The following is a 23,437-nucleotide window of genomic DNA, read 5'->3' as shown; positions in this document are numbered from 1 at the left end:
CAAGAAGACTTGGGACAGAACTAGTGTCCTCCAGATAAAACCTAAGAAGATCTGAAGACCCTGGGCTGGGGATTAACTTGTCTGAAGCACAAATACCTCCTGGCTAGCTCTGCAGAAACTTCAAGTGGGGATGCCTTGGCTTATCTGGGTGTGGCTGAGTTTCAGCAGGAATCACAGAGACTTTCACCTCCTGGACAGTTTGTGGAGCAGGGGTTTGAGTCCTGGAAGACAGAGTGAACTTTGGCTGATTGGGAACAACAGGCTCAGATGAGTTGAAGAGCCCACCCTGGGTGAGAAAGAAGCAGCACCTGATAAGTGTAGAGGCAGTGTGGGGCAAGAATGCTGCTGACTGTGGGCCTTTGCAGGAGGCTGGAGCTCTTAGTTTGGGATTTCTGATCAGAGGAGAGAGCTGAAGGGAAGCACCTCACAATTTGAGGTGCTTACACTAATACCTCTTACTAAAAAAAAAAAAATGAATGGACAAAGAAGAAAGAACCCCACCATTGAAATATATTACGGGAATAGGGAAGACCAGGATTCATCTTCAGAAGAGGACACTGAAGTAAAAAAAGCTTCTACCCCAAAAAGTAATTTAAAATGGCTCCCTGCCCAGAGAGAATTTATAGAATTAAAAAGAAAATTCAAAAGTAAAATGAGAAACATTGAGGAAAACTAAAAATAATAATAATAAAGATCATCCAATAAAAATAAGAAGCTTATTTTTAAAAAGTTAGCCAACTAGAAAAAAAAGTAGAGTCTCAAAGATGAAAATAATGCTTTGAAAATTAGAACTGGGCAAGAGGAAGCCAGGGAAGCTATGAGAGACCAAGAAATAACAAAAGAGATTATAAAGAATGAAAAAAAAGAACAGAATATGAAACATTTTATAAGAAAAACAACAGATCTGGAAAACAGATCAAGAAGAGAAAATTGGATTGCTTGAAAGTTCTGACCCGAAAGGGAACCTTGACACAATAATGCAGGAAATAATCCAAAAATATGGATAGAACATGAGGTGAAAGTAGAAATAGAAAAAATCCACCAATTACCACCACACACCTGTGTGTGTGGAAAGCACACAGGAATATTATTTCCAAATTTCAAAACCCCCAGATCAAAGAGAAAATTTTGCAAGAAACAAGAAAAAAGCAATTTAAATACACTGGAGCAACAATTACAATTATACAAGACTTATCAGTAATTAAAAAATTACAGGTCCTGAAGTAGTATCTACAACAATCAAACCTAGTTCTGTGGTCAAAAATATTTCCAGCAAAATTATTTATAATTCTAAATGAGAAAAAAAAATGAATATTAAATGAACTTGCAAATTTTCAGGACTTTCTATCAACCAAATCTGACCTTAACAGAAAATTCAACATATAAGAGCCAATATAAAAGATCAATTTTAAGAAAATTAACACGGAAAAACTGTTTAAACATGAATACATTATTTATGTTTTTATATATGTGTATATATATGTATATGAATAATATATATGTATGTATATAAGATTCACATCAACAATAGGGTAGCTCAAAAGAAAGAATGGCAGTTAAGGTAAAAATAGCAATTATATTATAATTATATGTTATTATAATGTTATACAAATTATGCATCTTATACATTATACAATTATTATGTTATTCAAATGAGGTACAAAGAAAGAATAGACACAGGCATTAGAGAGGGGGAGGAGGGCTCATAGTTCTGAAAATCTACTCACATTGGGAATGGATTCAATAGACAACTCTACATATATATATATCATGAAGGGTAAAGTACCCTCCAAAATCTATAAAGAAATAAGGGGGAAGAGATGGGTGGATGGAGAAGCAAAGGATGAAGGAAGAAGACAAGGAAGGAATCCTTAAGTGGGGGGAGATTAAGTAATAGCAAGGAGCATAATTTAATTAAAGGATCAGCTGGAGTAGGAAAAACGTATGCATGTGGGGTGGGCTTGGATGTGAGTATGTATATGTATCTATTTATGTGTACATAAATATATCTTTTCTTAAATGTAACTTGGTTGGGAGTGATGGTAATGAAAGGGAGAAAAAAAGAATAAAGTAAATAAGGTGCTCAGCAGAGAACCAAAGAACAATTTACAAGGAAGTAAAGAAAAACTGGTTATTCACGAATATAATTTCTTTCACTAATAAATACATAACTTATATATATAATATATAATATAATAATATTGTATATAAATTTGTTATATATAAATTAATATATAACATATTATTTATATATGTATTTACATATATTTACTAATAAATAAATACATATATATATATATATATATATATATACTTTTTTGATCTGGTAATTTGTTGTTATATATTTTGAATCCCTCTGATGTTCTGCTTTTTTTGTTTTATTTATTTGTTTCATTTTTCTTTTCTGTTGTCTCTTTTTCTTACTGATTTTTTTTTCAAATAAAAATGCAACAATAAATAAATAAGTTGATGAGATTTTTAAAAATACTAAATGGAAGAGTTCATATTGTATCCTTGGTTCTAAGAAACTGTCACAATATGGCTCAGTACCCTTTCCATGTTTATTGAACATTGTTTCCAGAATCTTACATTCCAGCCAAATCGGCCTACTTCCTACTATTTGTACACAGTAGCCCATCTCCCATTTCATGTGTTTGCAGACTATCTCCCCTACATCTAGAATGCTCACCCTCTTTGCCCCACCTCTTTCTTCAAAGCTCAGTCCCAGTGCCACCTTCAACATAAAGCCTTTACTACTGATCCCCTTGGTGATTATTATCTCCCCTCCTAATTCAAAAATAAATTAGCATTTGCTTTTTTTTTTTTTTTTTTTTTACTGAAGCAATTGGGATTAAGTGATTTGCCCATGGTCACACAGCTAGGAATTGTTAAGTGTCTGAGGGCAGATTTGAACTCAGGTTCTTCTACTTCAGGGCTGGTAAGCATTTGCTTTTTATAAATTTTATTTTTACTTGACTGTGTACAGATTGTTCCTTCTGACTTTCATGCCCCTCCCAATAGAATTTAAGCGCCACAGAGACTATGATTTTTGTCTTTGTTTTCCCAATAGTTATTATAGTATCTGGTTCATAGCAGATACTTAACAAATGATGAATGAATGAATGAATAATGCAGTTATTCTAGATCATGGTCTGTAAATCTAAATAAAAGCATGAATAAGAAAGATTTTAACATAAACAAGGGTTCTTGTGTTTCTTCTCTCCCACTCTAGATATGATCCTACGATCAATGAATGGAGAAATGATGTGGCCCCACTGGCAGAAAGCAAACGAGGTGCAGGGGTCACTGAGTTAGGTGGTTTCCTGTATTGTGTGGGAGGTCACAACGGACTGACCTGCCTCAGTTCTGTGGAAAGGTATGGCCATCTGAGAAAACAGACTGACCAACAGGAGATAGGTTTGGTGATAACTTCTTGTATATAACTTCCTCAGCTTACCTTTGTAGGAAAACGTGTGGGGATCAGCCCAGTCTGGGTTCTCATAATGTAAGACTGTTGCCTAGTGGTTTGAACACTAAGATAGGCTTAAAGGAGCCCCAACACCTGAATCAGCTGAATCCCACTACCTGAATTATCTTCGGTCTCTGGTTACAGAATTCTGGAGCTCTGAATAACCACAAGAGTTCATCTAGTCCAACCCATACCTGAAACATGAATCATCACAATAGCTATGATAACCCCTATGAACAGTTATTTGTAGGGTATAGTAGATTAATGAAGACTTATTTGAAAGCCCCATATCTATAATATTGACTTTGTGATACTAAAAAATCTGGTCAACCTCTTAAAGTTTGGGCAGCTCTCAAAATTATAAACTATGGCACTTATTTGCATTGATAGAGAGATTTTTCTCACTAGAAGCTCCATATATTAATGAAATCACAATCAGGCCAAAAATTTTGCCCTTCTGAGTAACTGTAAAAAAAAAACAATTGTTTGCAGGCCCATGATTTATAGGTCATAAACCACAGGCAAATGTCTATAGTATTTCACATTGAGTCAATTATTCTGGTTTCAGGTACGATCCCAAGGAGAACAGGTGGTGCAAGGTAGCCCCTCTGACTTATCGAAGATCAGGTTTGGGTGTGGCTGCCCTGGATGGCTACCTTTATGCCATTGGGGGCTCAGATGGCCACACTCCATTACGATCAGGTAACTAATATAAATGTATACTTTCATACAAAATTGAACTTGAGGATTTTTTTCACCTGGGGCAAAATCATTTGCTGAGACATGGATCATGGCAGAGCCACAAAGGACAGATTGGCCATAAGTAGTTGTTCTGGAGAGTGTGCTGGGCCTTCACTCCTATAGATTTGGAGGAACAGTAGGGGAATTAAAAGAAGGTTGTCACGGTGATAAGATTCTAGAGTGGCAGGCCAATGATAATTGTCCTGTATGGGGAATTGCAAGGATGGTGATCACCTTGCCATCTGATGTTGGCAAACTGGATCAAAGCCCATTCTGCCCTATGCTAGTTCCAGTTCTCCCTGATGCAACTTTCCAAAGTAAAACTATGGCAGGGAGTACAAGGACAAGAAGAGATTAGAATGATCATAGACTATTAGATTTGGAAGGAGCTTTAGACATCATATTTCTACTCCACCTCCTAATTTTAGTTGAAGAAACTGAAATCTATGCTGTTTTCAATAGAGAAATCAGGAAATGCAGCAGTATATACTAGGCATGTTTCAGGTGCTACCAATAGGGACTGTTTCCTCCCTTACAAAGAGGTCTTCTCCTTCTTTACAAAGATAATTCCTTTCTGTATCCAAAGGGGCTCTATTCTGCTTTCTAAGTGAGAGTCAAGGAAGATTATTGTATACATAAATTTACACACAGGCAATCCTATGATTGATGGAGTCTTGTAATCAATTAAGCAGTCTTTATTAAGCACCTATAAAGTATTGTGCATTCTGTTATATAAATATATAAACCAAAAGGTACCTTTCAGACTATACATTGTAAAGAAAGTAACAATATGAAATTATAGGAAGCTCACCAGGAACTTCCCACACAATTCCAGATAAGAATATGTGTGTTTATGTGTGTATAAAGTGTAGAGCTCATTAAGATTTACAAAAGAATTCCCCAAAAGGCTAAAACAGTACCTTACAGATTTTCCCCGGGAGGAAATGCTCTACTGATGCAAAGAATTTCTGGAGCACTAAGAAGTGCTCCAGCATATGTCTGAATCAGAATGTGATTCTGGGTCTTCCTTAAAGACCAGTTCTCTAGTCACTCTACCACAAAGAAAAACATGTCTTACTTCACACAGCTTTTAATTTACACAGAAGGTGGCAAACAAAACTACTGTTTCCTTTGTTTCTTTAAATCCCCCCCAAAAAAACTAGAACAATGCCTGGCACTTAGTAAATGCTTGATAAATGATTCTTAAATTTAATTAAACTTAAGGAATTTATTTACCATAAAGACAAATAAGCTGACAAATTAAGAATCAATAAGCATTTATTATGAATGTATGAATATTATGTATGAAATATTATGCTAAGCACTAAGGATACAAAGAAAGACAAAATCACTGCTCTTAAGGAATGCATGAGTATAATGGGAGAGGCAATATGCAAAGAACAATGTATAAGCAAAATTTATACAAGAAAAATTGGAGCTAATGACAGAGGGAAAGGATTAAAATTAAGGAGGACCCAAAAAGTCTTTTTTACCAAGGCAATTGGGGTTGTGACTTGCCCAGGGTCACACATCTAGGAAGTGTTAAGTGTCTGAGATCAAATTTGAACTCAGGTCTTCCTAACTTCAGGGCTGGTACTCTCTCCACTGAACCACCTAGCTGTCCCAAAAAGTCCCAAAAAGAGGGTATACAGGAGATATGTTTTGGAGGTAGAAATAACAGGATTTGGAAACTAACTGGATACAGAGAATGAGAGCAAGACGATGAGAATGATATTTAGGTTCCAAACCTGGGTGCCTGGCAAGATGGATAGTAATAGGGAGATTAAGAAAAGGGGGGAGGAGAATGAGCTTAGTTTTAGACATATTGAGTTTAAGGTTTCTATAAAACTGAGAACATGAATCGTTTCCATATAGTTTCAGCTAAATTCTAGATGAGGGAAGCTGAGGCTGTCTGGAGATTTCCAAATCTGTGAGGAGCCGCACTAACCTTCCCCCACATGGCTCCCTTTATTGTGAGATGAGAGGCCTGGGATGATAGGAGCTCTTGTGCTCTTTTCCATCCCTCTGTCTGGCCTTTGAACAAGCTCTTGGCACCTACTGACTGTGCCCTAAGACTGCAGTGTCTTCTCTCCTTAGTGGAACGCTATGACCCCACAGAGGATGTGTGGAATCCCTGTGCCTCCCTGAGAGTCTGCAGGGAAACCTTCGGCTGTGCGGTGTACCAGGGGAAGATCTACGTGGCAGGTGGCCGGGATGAGCTCACAGAGCTGGGCAGTGCCGAGCGCTTTGATCCCAGCTCCAATGAGTGGCTGCCAATGATGCCCATGAGGTCAAAGAGGAACAAGGTAAGGGGAGAGCGGGACAAAGAGGGGGAGAAGATGCATCCACCTGATGATGCCTGGCTAATTAGAACACGACTGTTCATGAATTGTTTCCTTTCTGAGACGAGCCACTTGGACTTGAAGGGAGAAAAACTCAGACTATGTATGTCTCTTACCCTTGCAAACATTTTGACTCTGACAGAGTGGAAGGAAGAGAGAATGTGACTGGCATGGCATGCCATAGCAGGGGGCTGGGAAGAGAGGGAGGAATGTTCCATCTAACACTCTGTGTGACATGGGGTCAGTCACCTCGCTTCTCTGCACATATTTTATTCATCTATCAACTGGGGATGATACCACTTGCACTTCCTACATCATGGGTTTGATGTGATGTAAATGTTTTCTTTTAAATTGAGTTGCTATTATTTCCAACAGAAGGTAAGTCATTGAACCGCTCTGACTTAAGGTTTGCTGGAACCCGTTCCAACTAGAGAAATGATACATTTTCATACAAACATTTACACCTCAGAAACTGGCAAATGCTAAAATCAAAGCTTGATTTATGGTTTTATTGATTAGACTAGGTTTAAGTGATGGAGAAAATGCTTAAAATGCAAATTAAACTTAAAACTGTGTGGTGGGCACATTCTCCCCCCCCAAAAAAAAAGTCAATGAAATAATATATTTGCCTGTAAGCCTCTATTTCCTTACTTATAAAAATGAGAACAAGCTATTTGCATTACCTGCCTCACAGATCTGTTATGAGGAAAGCAATTCAAAAATCTTAAGACGCGATATGAATATGATCATCAGCATTCTCACTACTGAAGACATTGTAAAGTTTGGGTAATGTTTAGTTCTTACCCTCATAGATTTTACATTCTAAAAGCAGATGTATACACAGGTAACTGAAATGAAACAACATATGTTACCAGTGATTTAGCCACCTTTTGTATCCATTTCAATCAAACTTTCCAAAAATGGGACTAAATGAAATCCCAGGAGCAACAAGACAGAAGTTCCAATGCCCAGCTCTGACAATGCAAAGGGTGAAGTTAAAATTGTGCCATTCCTTCTATAGTACAAAAGCTTAATTTCCTGTTCCTAAAAATATGAACATAATCAGTAGTGTTCTTTATTTCTAGGGAAGCTGCCTGCTCATTCTGTTTTTAAAGTGCCACCTTCAGAGCACAATCTCACAATTATGGCTCTAGCTGAAATCTATAATTTGATTCAAGAAAGAATCCCTGAGGTAGAGGTGGGAAGAGGCTTTCACAAAAAAGGTTCTCCCTCCCCATGGTTCCTTTTAGTTCCTGCCTGAGCCAAGGGCTGAAAAGCCAGTCTCTTCCTGGCTTGACACCGACAGCATTGTTCTTCTTCCTTCATTGCCTTTTCCTTTTCACTCCCCATGTCAAGAAGGTCCTTTTCATTAACATATCCATCACTGTCTTTTGAAATCCTGAAAGCAAAGGAGGCTGCTTTTCAGGAGGCTCTCACAATGGGCAGGATTCTACAAGGCAGTCATCATCATCTCATCATTATGATTATCATCAGGAATATAACTGAAAGTTGTCCTGGAGAAATGCCAGTTTGGTTTCTGATTTCAATCCCTTGGCATCCCCAGGGAGGATAATTTTTCTCATGCATAGCTCTAGTTATGTTACCCCTCTCCTCAAATATGGCTTCCCTATTATCCACTGAGTAAGTTTGAACTGCTTCTCTTAGCATTTAAGGTCAAGCACAGTCTTGTACAACTCTAACATTCTACTTTTATTTTAATTTTTCCCTCATAACAAGCATAAACTTGCTTTCTGGAAACTTTCATCCATTTTGATTCTAATTCTAATCTCTAGGTTTAAGAAGAAGTTTATTCTTCTTCCATGATAAAACCAATCAATTATTTGAAGTTTTCTTTCAAGTACTTCCTAAATATTTCTTTCTTCCAGGCAGAACATCCTTTCCCCGTCACCCCCAGATAATTTCCATATAGAATAACTGGAAAGGTACTTCACTATCTTGTCATACTTCCCCAACCTTGTACTTGGGTGATTCATTTTTTGAACAAAGGTGTGAGATTTTATATTTATCTTTATAAAATGTTGTCTCATTAAATTCAATTCAGTGGAAATATTTTTGAATTCTTTCATTCAGTTTTGGCAATCCCCATTCAGCTTTGGACCATGTGAACATTTGATAAATATGTCATCCATGCCTTTATCCAAGTAATGATGAAAAACTCTGGTTTTGTTGTTGTTTTTGTTGTTAAAACATAAGGCAAAATACAGATTCGTTAGAACTCAAACAAAGATATCTTTCGAAGTTAAATTTGAACATTAATAACTCCATTCAGATAGTCCCAAATCTGTCTAATTGTACTATGCTCTAGCTCAGGTCTTCTTAAATTTTTTTCTACTTGCTACTTCTTTTCACCCAAGAAATTGTTACATGACCCCAGGTATATAATATATAAAATAAATATAAAAATCCAGCATATGCTGATTTTGCAATCCCCACATTCAATTACAAAACCTCATATGGGGTCACAAACCACAGTTTAAGAAGCTGGACTCTAGTTCACATCTTTCCAAATCTTTTTTCAGAAAAAAACTCATGAAAGGTTTTTTCAAATGCTTTGTTAAAATTCTAAAACTATGTATGTATATATGCAATATACATGCACACATGTTTTAACACATGCATGTAACATATACACACATTACATATAATGGATGTGTATATTATGTGTGTAGCATTGTGTAATATGACAACCTGGCATGTATATTATAGGTCTTCTCTTGATTTATCAGTTTGGTAATCCAATCAAAAAAGGAAATAAGATAACTAACATAACTTTGTCATGCTGCTTCATTCCTGATTGATCACTAACTATCCCTTTAATAATGCAATTTAGAATTTTGCCAGAAATCAAAATCAAGTTAATTGACCTATAGTTTTTGGATTTTTTTCTTCCTTTTCTTCAAAAGAAAAATATTTGGAAGTAGATGCTCATCATTTGGGAAATAACTGAATAAGTTATGGTATATGAAGGTAATGGAATATTGTTCTATAAAAAAAATGATGAACAAGCTGATTTTAGAAAGGTCTGGAAATATTCACATGAACTGATGCAGAACTAAACAAGCAGAATCAGGAATATATCGTACACAGTAACAAGAAGATTGTGTGATGATAAACTATGAAAGTCCTGGTTCTTCTCAGTGATTCAGTGATCCAAGGCAATCCCAATAAACTCTGGATTCTGCAACCAGAAAAAGAACTATGGAGATTCAATATACATCAGCACATTATATGTTCACTTCTTTTTTCTGGGTTTTTTTCCTCTCCTGTGGTTCTTCCCTTTTGTTCTGATATTTCTTTCTCAAAAGATTCATAAAGAAGTATGTATTTTAAAAGTTAATATACATGTATAACCAGAAAAATAAAACAATAAAGAGGGGAAAAAACAAATTAAAAAATGAAGACATTTGCTCTTCCCTAATCTTGAAGTATCTTTCCCATTATCCATGATTTCTGAAATTCTATTAACTGCAGCTCAGAAATCCTGTGCTAGCTCTCTTAGTACCTTAGGATTTAATTTACTTAGTTCAGATTATTAGAACCCTTCAAGGATAATTAAGTGCTTTATTACTGTTTCCTTACTTAAGTTTCATATCAATCCCCTAAAAGCTATATTGATTCTATATTTCTGGTACTTTTCTAATTTAATTGATATCCATCCTTTCACACTACATTTCCCATCAACACTTTTAAAAATTGTTGTATATATTTCACTAAATATTTCCCAAATGCAAATGCAAAAAAATTCAACAATCATTTTTAAAATTTTTGAGTTCAAAATTTTCTCCCACCAAACCCAGTCCTTGATAATGCAAGCAATTTCCTATAATGTAACACCATACATGTGAAGTATTTCCATATTAGCCATGTTGAAAAAAACCAAAACAATAAAAGTAAATAAAGCTTTTAAAAAATATGCTTCAATCTGCATTCAGAGTTCAATAGTTTTCTCTCTGGAAGTAAATAGCATTTTCCCCTGATTGGTATTTTTAATTGTTTTAGATCATTATCTTGATCAGAATTGATGTCTTTCATAGTTGATTATCCTTAGAATATCACTAAAACGTTATACAATGTTCTTTTGATTCTACTCACTTCTCTTTTTATGAGTTCATATACTTATATGAATTCCCAAGTTTTTCTGAAACTATTCCCATAGTCTTTTCTTTTAGTAAAACATCATAACTGTTCAGCCATTTCGCAATTGATGGGCATTCCTTTAATTTCTAATTCTTTGCCACCACAAAGAGTAGCTACAAATATTTTCATACAAATAGGTCTTTTTCCCCTTTTCTTTGATGTCTTTGTTATACAGACCTAGAAAGTATACACAATTTTATAGCCAAATAGTTACAAATTGTTTTCTCCACCAACAGTGCATTAATGTCCCAATATTTCTATATCCACTCCACCATTTGTCATTTTCTCTATGTTGTTAGCTAATCTGATAGGTGTGAGGTGATATATTGCAGTTATTTTGACTTGCATTTCTCTAATTAGTAGTGATTTTGAGATTTTTTCCATATGACTACTGATAGCTTTGATCTCTTCTTCTGAAAACTATCTATTCATATTCTTTGACCATTTATCAACTAGGGAATAGCTCTTATTTCTAGAAATTTGGCACAGTTCCATATATTTTTAAGAAATGAGGCCTTTATTAGAGAAAATTGCTATTAAAAATTTTCCGATTTTCCTATTATAATTTTGGCAGCATTAGTTTTATTTGTGCAAATGCTTTTTAGTTTCATGTAATCAAAATTATCCATTTTACTTCCCATAACCATCTGTATTACTTGTTTGGACACAAATTCTTCCCTTTTCCATGGACCTATAATACTCCCCTAATTTGTTTATATCACCCTTTATGTCTAAATCATGTATCCATTTTGACTTTATTTTGGTATATACAGTGTTAGAAGTTGATCTATGCCTAGTTTCTGCCTGCGTGCTTTCCAATTTTCCCAGTAATTTTTGTCAAATAGTGAGTCCTTGATTCAAAATCTTGGATCTTTGGGTTTATCAAATACTAGATTACTGTGATTATTTATTTCTTTTTTTAAATAGTATTTTTTCCAAATACATGCAAAGATAGTTTTCAACATACACCTTTGCAAAATTTTGTGTTCCAAATTTTTCTCCCTCCCCCTCTTTCTTCCCCTTCCCCTAGACAGCAAGCAATCTGATACAGATTTAACATGTTCAGTGCTTCTTAACATATTTTCATATTCATCAAGTTGCTGGTCATTTACTTCTATATATTATGTACTTAATCTGTTTCACTGATCCATAACTCTATTTCTTAACCAGTAACACTTTATTTTGATGATTACCAAGTTGTAATATAGTTTGAAATCTAGAACTGCTAGCTGGCCTTCCTTGACAATATTTTTCATTGCTGTTCTTAATCTTTTATTTTTCCAGATAAATTTTGTTATTTTTTCTAGCTCTATAAAATAATTCTTTGGGAATTTGATTGGTATGGTGTTAAATAAGAAAATTAACTTAGGTGGTTTCATCATTTTTATTAAATCAGCTGGACCTACCCATGGCCAATTAATATTTCTCAATTGATTAGATCTATTTTTATTTGTGTGAAAAATTGTTTTGTATCTGTGTTCATATAATCCCTGGGTTTACCTTACCAGGTAGGCTGCCAACTATTTTATAGTGTCTACAATTATTTTAAATAGAATTGTTTTCTCCATTTCTGGTTGCTGGAATTTTTTAGTAGTTTATATAAATACTAGTGATTTATGGGGGTTTATATCTTTCAACTTTGCTGAAGATGTCAATTGTTTCAATTAATTTTGGGGGTGATTTTTACCCCAGCTTCTTTTTTTTAATTAATTTTTATAATTATAACATTTTCTTTGACAGTACATATGCATAGGTAAATTTTTATTTTTACAACATTATCCCTTGTACTCCCTTCTGTTCCGAGTTTTTCCCCTCCTTCCCTCCACCCCCTCTCCTAGATGGCAGGCATTCCCATACATATTAAAAACTTATAGTATATCCTAGGTACAATATATATGTGCAGAACCGCATTTTGTTGCTGTTGTTGCAAAGGAAGGATTGTATTTGCAAGATAAAAATAATCTGGGAAGAGAAACAAAACAAACAAACAAAAAAAAAAACAATGCTCTCAGTTTACACTCATTTCCCAGTGTTCCTTTTCTGAGTGTAGCTGATGCTGTCCATCATTGATCAATTGGAACTGGATTAGCTCTTCTCTATGTTGAAGATATCCACTTCCATCAGAATACATCCTCATACAGTATCATTGTTGAAGTGTATAATGATCCCCTAGTTCTACTTGTTTCACTCAGCATCAGTTGATATAAGTCTCTCCAAGCCTCTCTGTATTCCTCCAGTTGGTCATTTCTTACAGAACAATAATATTCCATAACATTCATATACCATAATTTACCCAACCATTCTCCAATTGATGGGCATCCATTCATCTTCCAGGTTCTAGCCACTATGAAAAGGGCTGCCACAAACATTTTGGCACATACAGGTACCTTTCCCTTCTTTAGTATTTCCTTGGCATGTAAGCCCAGTAGTAGCACTGCTGGGTCAAAGGGTATGCACATTTTGATAACTTTTGGGGCATAATTCCAGATTGCTCTCCAGAATGGTTGGATTCTTTCACAACTCCACCAACAATGCATCAGTGTCCCAGTTTTCCCACAGCCCCTCCAACATTCATCGTTATTAGTTCCTGTCATCTTAGCCAATCTGACAGGTGTGTAATGATATCTCAGAGTTGTCTTAATTTGCATTTCTCTGATCAATAGTGATTTGGAACACTCTTTCATATGAGTGGAAATAGTTTCAATTTCATCATCTGAAAATTGTCTGTTCATATCCTTTGACCATTTATCAATTGGAGAATGGCTTGATTTCTTATAAATTAAAGTCAATTCTCTGTATATTTTGGAGATGAGGCCTTTATCAGAACCTTTAACTGTAAAAATGTTTTCCCAATTTGTTACTTCCCTTCTAATCTTGTTTGCATTAGTTTTGTTTGTGCAGAAACTTTTTAACTTGGTGTAATCAAAATTTTCTATTTTGTGATCAATAATGGTCTCTAGTTCTCCCTTGGACACAAACTCCTTCCTCCTCCACAAGTCTGAGAGGTAAACCATCCCATGTTCCTCCGATTTATTTATGATTTCATTCTTTATGCCTAAATCTCGGACCCATTTTGATCTTATCTTAGTATGTGGTGTTAAATGTGGGTCCATGCCTAGTTTCTGCCATACTAATTTCCAGTTTTCCCAGCAGTTTTTGTCAAATAATGAATTCTTATCCCAAAAGTTGGGATCTTTGGGTTTATCAAACACTAGATTGCTATTTTTATTCACTATCTTGCCCTGTGAACCTAACCTATGCCACAGATCAACTAATCTATTTCTTAGCCAATACCAAATGGTTTTGGTGACTGTTGCTTTATAATACAGTTCTAGATCAGGTACAGCTAGACCACCTTCATTTAATTTTTTTTTCATTACTTCCCTTGAAATTCACGACCTTTTGTTGTTCCATATGAATTCTGTTGTTATTTTTTCTAGGTCATTAAAATAGTTTCTTGGGAGTCTGATTGGTATAGCACTAAATAAATAGATTAGTTTAGGGAGTATTGTCGTCTTAATTATATTCGCTGGGCCTATCCAAGAGCACTGAATGTCTTTCCAATTATTTAAATCTGACTTTATTTTTGTGGCAAGTGTTTTGTAATTTTGCTCATATAATTCCTGACTCTCCTTTGGTAAATATATTCCCAAATATTTTATACTATCGACCATTATTTTGAATGGAATTTCTCTTTATATCTCTTGCTGTTGGATTGTGTTGGTAATGTATAAAAATGCTGAGGATTTATGTGGATTTATTTTGTATCCTGCAACTTTGCTAAAATTCTGAATTATTTCTAATAGCTTTTTAGCAGAGTCTTTGGGGTTCTCTTAAGTATACCATAATGTCATCTGCAAAGAGTGATAATTTGATTTCCTCATTTCCTATTCTAATTCCTTGAATCTCTTTCTCGGCTCTTATTGCGGAGGCTAGAGTTTCTAGTACTATATTGAATAGTAATGGTGATAGTGGGCAACTTTGTTTCACTCCTGATCTTACAGGGAAAGGTTCTAGTTTATCGCCATTATATATGATGTTTACTAAAGGTTTTAAATATATGCTCGTTATTATTTTAAGGAATAGTCCATTTATTCCTATACTCTCAAGCGTTTTTAGTGGAATGGATGTTGGATTTTATCAAATGCTTTTTCTGCATCTATTGAGATGATCATATGGTTTTTATTAATTTGATTATTAATATTCACCCCAGCTTCTTAAACTATGGGTTACAACCCCAAATGTAGTCTTATAACTGAATATGGAGGTCATGAAATTACCTTATCAGTAAATGTTTGATTTGTATCCTATTTTATATACCTCTAAACCTATGATCACATAAAAATTTCTCAGGCAAAAAGAGTTTCAAATGGAAAAAGTTTAAGAAGCCCTGCTCTAGGGTTCCCTAAGTTTAACAATATCATATACAAAGAATCATAGTTTTGGTTTTGGTTTTGTTTTTTGTTTTTTTGTTGCCTATTCTTTTTTTTCCTTGTCTTGTTGCTATAGCTAGCATTGCTAATGCAATATTGAATGAAAGTAGCAATAAAGTAGCATAGTTGTTTTACTCTTGATCTTATTGGGAAGAATTAAAGTTAACTCCTCTACAGATAATGCTTACTGTTGGATTTTTTTATGGATACTACTTATCATTTTAAGAAAGGTACCATCAATATCTATTCTTTCTATTGTTTAATAGGAATATCTAATTGGAATGTTTTATTTTGTCAAAGGTCTTTTCTGTACATATTGATATAATTATATGATTTTTGTTGTTGTTATTGATATGGTCGATTTTGCTAACAATTTTCTAAAATTGAAGCAATCTACTTTTCTAATATAAATGCCACTTGGTCATAGCATATGATTTTTGTGATATATTTCCCCAATTTCCTTACTAGTATTTTATTTAAATTTTTTGCATTGATATTCAATGAATAAATTAGTCTACAGTTTTCTTTTTCTGTTGTCCCTCTTCCTGGTTTAGGTATCAACACTATATTTATATTGGAAAAAAAGAATTTGGTATGACTCCTTTACTTATTTAGAAAAATAGTTTATGAGGGTGGACCACAACATAACACTCTCACTGTTTTTGTTGTTGTTCACTTGCATTTTGTTTTCTTATTCATTTTCTTTCATTTTTGATCTGATTTTTCTTGTGCAGGAAGATAATTATATAAATATGTTTACCTATATTGGATTTAACATATATTTTAATGTATAACATATATCAGATTGCTTACCATCTAGAAGAGTGAAGGGGGGAAGGAGGGGAAAATTTGGAACACAAGGCTATGCAAGGGTCAATGTTGAAAAATTATCCGTGCATATGTTGTGACAATAAAAAGCTTTAATAAAAATAAAAAAAGAAAAATAGTTTATGTGGTATTAGAATTAGTTATTCTTTATATATTTAGTAGAATTCATCTGAAAATCCATCTGCCTCTAGGGCTTTTTTCTTAAGGGCTCATTGATGGCTTGTACAATTTCTTTTTCTAAGATAGAGTTATTTAAGTAGTGTATTTAGTCTTTGGCTAATCAGGACAATTTATATTCTTGTAATTTTCAATTTCACTTAGTCATTTTTCCTGCCATACAATTAGGCAAGATAATTCCTAATAATTGCTTTAATTTCACCTTCATTGGTATGAATTCATCCTTTTTAATTTTGATCGTAGTAATTTGGTTTTCTTCTTTCTTTTTTAAATGAAATTAACCAATGATTTATCTATTTGATTGGGGATTTTTTTTATGAAACCAGCTTCTAACTTTTATTTGTGATTCCAATTGTTTTGGTACTTTCACTTTTTACAATTTCTCTTTTGATTTTCAGGATTTCCATTTTGATGTTTAATTGGGGATTTTTAATTTGTTTTTTTTTTAGTTGCATACCCAATTCATTGAGCTATCTTTCTCCTTCACTGGTGCACATATTTACAGATATAAACTTTCCCCCAAGTATTGCTTTAGTTGTATTTCATAAAACTTGGAATGCTATCTCATTGTTATCATTCTCTTTAGTGAAATTATTATTTCTATGATGTGTTTTTTTTTTACTTACTCATTCTTTAGGAGATTATTTAGTTTTCAACTAACTTTTAATCAATACTTTCATGGCCCCTTTTCAAATGTGATTTTGTTGCACTATGCTCTGAAAAGGTTGGAGTTAATATTTCTGCTTTTTTATGTTTGGTTTTAAGATTTGTAAGCTTTAAAACATGTTAATTTTTATGAAAATAACATTTACAGCTGAGAAAAAAAAGATGTATTTATTTCTATTAACAACTTTTCTCCAGAGGTCTAACATAGTTAATTTTTCCAAGATTCTATGCAACTCTTTGACTTCTTTATTAATTTATTTTATGATTACATTTCTCTGAGAGGGGTAAGTTGAGGCCTCGTAGTAGTATAGCTTTATTATTTCCTTCTTTAACTCACTCAACTTTTCCTTCAAGAGTTTGGATGTGATGCCATGGGTGCATCCATGTTTCGAATTATTATTTCATTGTCCATAGTTCCTTTTAGCAAGATTTATTCCTAATTTTAGCTTTTGTTTTGAAATCAAGATTGCTATTGTTGTTGTTCAATTAGGTCTGACACTTGTGATCTATAGACCATAATGTCCATGGGGTTTTCTTGGCAAAGATATTCAAGTGGTTTGCCATTTCCTTCTCCAGTGGACTAAGAGATTAAATGACTTGTTCAGGGTGACAAAGCTAATAAGTAACTGAGGCTGTATTTGAACTCAGGTCTTCCTGATTCCAGGTCCTGGGCTCTATCCACTTGGAAGCTGGGCTAAATGATCATTGCTAGCTTTATATCCCATGATCCTATAAAGTAAAGATTGGGCCTTCTGGAGGTGATCCACCTCAGCTCTAATCTCTAGTTTAGGTCCCCAACTAAAGCTGTCTGAGAAAATATCTTTCCTGGTCTTTCATTTTTATTCAGTCTTTTTCAACCACATCTGACTTTTTATGACACCATTTGGGGTTTTCTTGGCAAAGATACCAGAGTAGTTGCCATTTCCTTCTCCAACTTATTTGACAGATGAGGAAACTGAGGCAAACAGGGTTAAGTGACTTCTCCAGGGTCTCACAGCTAGGTCTGAGGTTTTACAGGAAGAGGAGTCTCCCTAAACCTAGGTCAGGCGCTCTCTCCGCTATGACACTGTCCCTAACAGTTGCTACTCCACTGAAGTGTAACAGATTCTGCTCCAGCCCTTCATAAGATTTTCTGTATGTTTACGTCAAGTGTGTTGCATGTTGCTGGACTTTGGCTTCTTGGGAAAGGTCTGGTTACTGCTCTCCAGGTTTATACTCTGGTCCTTACCCAGGAAAGGTCCCTAATTCCTTGGGACTGGGACTGATCCTCTTCCCCCAGACTTCCATTCTCTCCTGATTAAAAATGTTCCGTCCTACTCTTGAACAGCATAGACAATGGACTGGCTGGTGCCCTGTCATGCATCCAGTGCTAACACAGGGGTCTCCTGTAGTTTCTTTCTAACTAATCATCAGGTCCCCTTACTATAAGTCTCTAGCTTGAAAGCTCCCTAAACTGCTGCTGGTTCTGTCATCACCACCTAGTACCACCATTGATGTTTCTTCTACAAGGGCTCTGAACCAGCCTCCTCCTTCATAAGACTGAGTCTATTTCTGAACTCCTAAATCCCTGGAAATCTGTACCTCATCAACACTTTTCAAGGAGAAAACTATTTTTAGTCTAAAGATCAAATCTCTTTGACACATAGAGCCAAAATTTAAATTAAGCATTTCTTCCCTTTCTCTTGTCAGTTATCATTATCCTATCCACCCTTCCCCCACAAAGCAGTCTTAGCTGCTCTTTGATATTGTTCTTCCAAACATAGCTTTTTAAAACCTTTTTGAAAATTGCCTTAGTTAGCTTTGCCCAATTACCAGACTCCGCTCATTCTGAGCTTTAGCCCTTCTGATTCTGATGACTGTATCATCATTTTTTTATACTTCTTTAGTACCATTGCTTTTTCTCCACAATCTTTTAAAAACCTAAGTTGACTAACTTCTCTATTTTAAACAATTTCCTTTTTTTTTCTTTTACATGAGAATCATTTCTTTGTATGTCATCAGAACCTCACTGAGCACTCATCACTTCTGCAAGTTTTTACTCATGGTAACATATTTATCATTCCTTTGAATCTTTTGAAATCTGCTTTTACAAAATGTTGGTGAGAAAGATCCATAAGAGAATTTCGTCTTATCAATTCTTCAAGCTACTGCAGGATGAAATTACAGTTTCATTAATCCTGCTCTCATTTGGTCATTAAGAGAGAAGGAAATTCAGCAAATGTCTGGATAACTGAAATGCCTCACCAAAAGTATTACATGCCTCTACTATTCTTGTGATTTGTTTTCCTAAACTCTTCACCTACTTTTAATGTGGTATATGATAATAATAATAATATAATCTTGTTTTTATCTCCATTGATCTTCACCCAAATGTTCTTTCCACCATGTGTGCTCATTTGCATTTTTCTATTATGTTACATGAGTACATCTTCCTAACAGATGCTACCCTACATTTTTTCTTTTTAAAGAAACCATACTCTTCCAGAATTATATTGTAGTCATGGTTCTCATCCCATTAACTCTCAGTGATACCTAAGAAGTTAAAAATAACCTTTTTAATTTAGGATCTCTAGTTCATCTAGTTTGTTAAATATATCTCAGGAATTAGGGTATAGATACCTGAGGCCATGGATCTTTTTTGTGGATTCCTGTCTTGTATCTTATCACCTATGAACTTCTAGGCACCTCTATTGCTATTATCTAACTACAGTATAATTACTCTTTATAGTTTCTAGATTAGTTGACATACATAGCTCTCCCTCTCTTTTCTTACCAAGACTTTTCAAGTAGAAAATTATATAATAGAAGAAGCAGGATTCAATATTTGATGTTCTGAGTCTAAGCCCAAGTTCAGAACTCTTTCCATTCTGCTTTTAACCCTCTCCTCCTACAGTATCTCTTGACATGAGATATACTAAGTGACTATCCTGGACTTTTTCTTAGGTAAGCCTAGTAGGAGCAAATGGATACCTCCTGGCAGTTGGAGGCTTTGATGGAATAGTACACTTGGCAACAGTGGAGGCTTTTGACTTTGAAGCCAATCAATGGAGGTAAGTCAAGGCAAACTCATGAGACAGATCATTTCCAAGCTTCATTGCCCATACACTCTGAAACCAAGACAAGCTTTCAGATTTTGAATGTTGGCATCAGTTTAGGAAGGTTTATATTTTTCTCCCTAACACTAGTGAATTACTAGGACTTTTATAATCCTTTCCATACTCCTAATATCAAAATCATAAAAATCCATTTTTAAAACAAGTCTGTGATTTACAATAGCCTCTTCCTCATTGAGCTGAGATAAGATAATCAATTTTCACTCCTATATTCCATCCAGATAATTAAGTGGTATGAGAGAAATACAAATACACTATAATCTTAACAATATGATTCCTTCTCATCTCAATGATTTTGGTTCAGCATACCATACATGGACATTTTCATTTTCATATAACTTAGCTTATATTTTCACATGGACATATCCATTCTATCTAAATAAAATGAGAGAAGGAATGATCAAATAAGATATTATGTGTAAAGTGCTTAGCATAGTCCCTAGCACAGAGTAGATGCTATATAAATGATTATTCCTTTCCCTTTCCCTAAACTCATAGAGGTATTTGAGCAAAATGAAATGGTACATATTTCCCTTTGAAAAAGATCACTTAGCCGTGTAAGTGTTAAGTCACCTGATCTTGGGACAAAAGAAAATAACCACAAGATAAAATCTTTAAAAATAAAAAAATAAAAAAGTTCTAGTTTTTTGTGTAGTTCATAGTATCATAAATTTATAGTTGTAGGAGGTTTCAAGTCATTTATTCCAATCCCTTTATGTAAAAAAAAAAATTGGAAATGTTAAGTGACTTGCTCGAAGTCACATGTAATGAGCAACAAAAACCAGATAGTCCTTTTATTAAATCCATGGCATGAAATTGGCTCCACCCAACTGAGCCCATGGATCTTATCCCCATGAAAATCAATTAGCCCCATTATTCTATTGACACAGGCTAACACTGACTAGAGATTAAGTACGAACCCAATCCTGTCTGACTGTTACAGAAAAAAAATAAATGAAGTATTTCTTAAGCCCTTACAATGCTAAGTAAATGTACTTATTATGGGAAGGACCAAGTGAAACAATGTGAGTGTCCTATATCTCAATGACAAGACAAAAATATATTTATTTGAGGAAAATGACCATTACTTTACTATAGGCTAGGGATTCTTAACCTAGCATCCATAAACTTTTTTTTTCACATTTTGACAATTGTATTTCAATATAATTGGCTTCTGTGGTAGTCGAACATTTTGTTTTATTCATTTAAAAAGCATTATTCTGATAATTAGTTCATAGGCTTCACCAGATTTTCACAAAGATCCATGGTGCAAAAAAAAAAAATGTTTAAGAAGACTTGATTTAAACCAACTAAGGACTCTGAGCAGAATCCCATCACAAGAGACATAAATAGGAATTTTTGTACCCAGGGAAAGAAACACAAAATGTGCCCTCATTTCATCATGAATTGCAACAGAAACCACAAGAAATAAAGGATGGGGAAAAGCAGGGTAAAGTTTTGAAGTAATGAGAAATCTGCTTCTTATTTTAATCTAATAATTCTTGCTAACTAGGTGCTAAGATCAATTGTTTCTATGTTTCTGAATAAACAAAAGTACTATTAACTGCACCCTAAATTTAGGCACCCTTTGGCAAAACTCTTTTGCCCAAGTTACATCTCTGTTCATCACTCATGTAAGCAAAATAAGGGATAGCATGAAACGAAATATATGTCGTTCTGAAGCAGGCCTGTTTCTGTGTTCCAGAGTATTTGGCAATATGAAGAATCGTCGTCCAGGAGGAGGTGTGGGTGTCCTGAAGATGATTATTTAGAATAACTAACACCCAAGCTGTTTGGAATGAAGAAAAGAAAGAATAAAAAAACCTTTTCAGAAGCCTCATCCACCCACAGGAGAAGCATGGAGAGAAGGTTCAGGAAAAACTTTGAGTTCCCTATGGTCAGATCTGTGAATACAGAGAAAATCAAAAATACAGCACATCCCAAGAGCATGTGATTAACCACATGACCTTTTCTCAAATGACTGTTAAGAAAGCATAGTTATATCATATTCAGCATCAGTCCTGGCCAAGACAGGTATTTCCCCCCAAAAAACCAACCTTCCAATAATACCTGTTGTTATGCAGCCTTATCTTCATTATATTCAGGCAGAATTATAGAATTCAGAAGATGATGGGACTTTAGAAATCATCTAATCTAGTGATTATCAATCTTGGAACCCCCTTAGACTCTTTTGAACCCCTGTGGACTACTTTGGAGAAATCATAGAGCTACTTTGAAAGTATTCATCTTACTAAATGATTCAATATAAAAAATAAGTAAACATACTTTTACAATAAAATGTCTCAAATATATAGGTACTATTTCCAAATATAAGTAGATGCAACTATGATTAATAATTATAAATTCATTAAAGTATTGTGAAATTCATAGAAGCTTTCTGTCTCTGTATTTTTTCAATCAACAGATAATACTTTGCCTATTATTATCTTGTGGAGAGTTTATAGAATTATTTGAAAGCTGTAAAGGAAAGGCAGCAGCAAATCCACCTTTGCTGATTACAGTTTAAAACATGATGTTTGCCTGTTACTGTCTGGGAATTATTTACAGTTTTGATCTAACTATGCCCTTGCATTTTTCCATTAGCACAAAGTAACAAGAGTTCACTAAGCATGGCTGGGATAAAAATGGATGCTTAAGAATACCACACCAGTTGCAGTTCCTAGGGTCCTTGGTCTAGTATATAGAAAATAGCCTTTACACAAGGATCTCCCATGATTGTACAGTCACTTCTTCAGCTTGATCTACAGAAGTTCAAAATTCATGGGATGTGAAAGGTCATCTAATGCAGTCCCTGTCTGAAAAATATTTCCTCATGCAACTTGCCCATTTAAGTCTATCCAGGCCAAGGCTGGATTAAAAAAAATGAATAAAAGTAGAAAAACAAATAAGATTGAAAGGAAACCCACACCTTCCCAATGCAGCTCCCTACATCTGTGGATGTTCTAAAAATTGTTAGGAAGTAGTTCTCCATACACCAAGCCTAAATTTGCCTCTTGGAAGCTTATAATCACAGTTGCAAAGCCTGTAAGGGATCTTGGAGGTCATTTAATCCAATCTACCCATTTTAAGTGTGAGGGAACTGAGGCTCAGAAAGATTACACAATTTGTTCAAGACAAGAAAGGAGCAAAGCCAGGATCCAAATGAGTTCCCTGACTTTAAATTCAATGCTGTCTCCACCATGTCCTGTTGCCTCCACCAATTCCTAGTCCTAATTTTAGAGACAAGCAGAAGAGAAATACTTCTTTCATCTGAAAATAGTTCAAATAGTTGAAGAAAAATTCTCTTAATTCATTTTTTCTCCCTAAATATTTTTTCCAAGTTAAACATTCCTCATATGGCATAATAACAAGATCTTCCATCATTCTGATTGCCTTCTAGTTTTTAAATGTCTTTCATAAAACATGGCACTAAAGCAGAGTGTTTGTTATGGCCATAAGGAGTATTTTTCATTAACGTATGTTTTTCATAATGCAGAGAACTTTGTTATA

At 34.6% G+C, this 23,437-nt stretch overlaps 1 protein-coding gene across 1 annotated transcript in view; it reads left to right on the top strand.

The window, feature by feature from the left end:
* Positions 1 to 22,220, top strand: part of LOC141553653 (uncharacterized) — a 29,199-nt gene extending 6,979 nt beyond the window's left edge. The window contains exons 4-8 of the mRNA XM_074285191.1: positions 3,233 to 3,376; positions 4,038 to 4,171; positions 6,308 to 6,516; positions 19,758 to 19,864; positions 21,633 to 22,220. Of these exons, the coding sequence (XP_074141292.1) occupies positions 3,233 to 3,376; positions 4,038 to 4,171; positions 6,308 to 6,516; positions 19,758 to 19,864; positions 21,633 to 21,699 (661 nt within the window). The 3' untranslated portion in view covers positions 21,700 to 22,220. The remainder of the gene's footprint in view (positions 1 to 3,232; positions 3,377 to 4,037; positions 4,172 to 6,307; positions 6,517 to 19,757; positions 19,865 to 21,632) is intronic.
* Positions 22,221 to 23,437: the final 1,217 nt, after the last annotated feature.

This window comes from Sminthopsis crassicaudata, chromosome 2 (assembly GCF_048593235.1).
Source record: "Sminthopsis crassicaudata isolate SCR6 chromosome 2, ASM4859323v1, whole genome shotgun sequence".
Classification (NCBI taxonomy): domain Eukaryota; kingdom Metazoa; phylum Chordata; class Mammalia; order Dasyuromorphia; family Dasyuridae; genus Sminthopsis; species Sminthopsis crassicaudata.
Note: the sequence above shows the minus strand (reverse complement) of the source record. Positions and strands in the feature narration are given on the sequence as shown.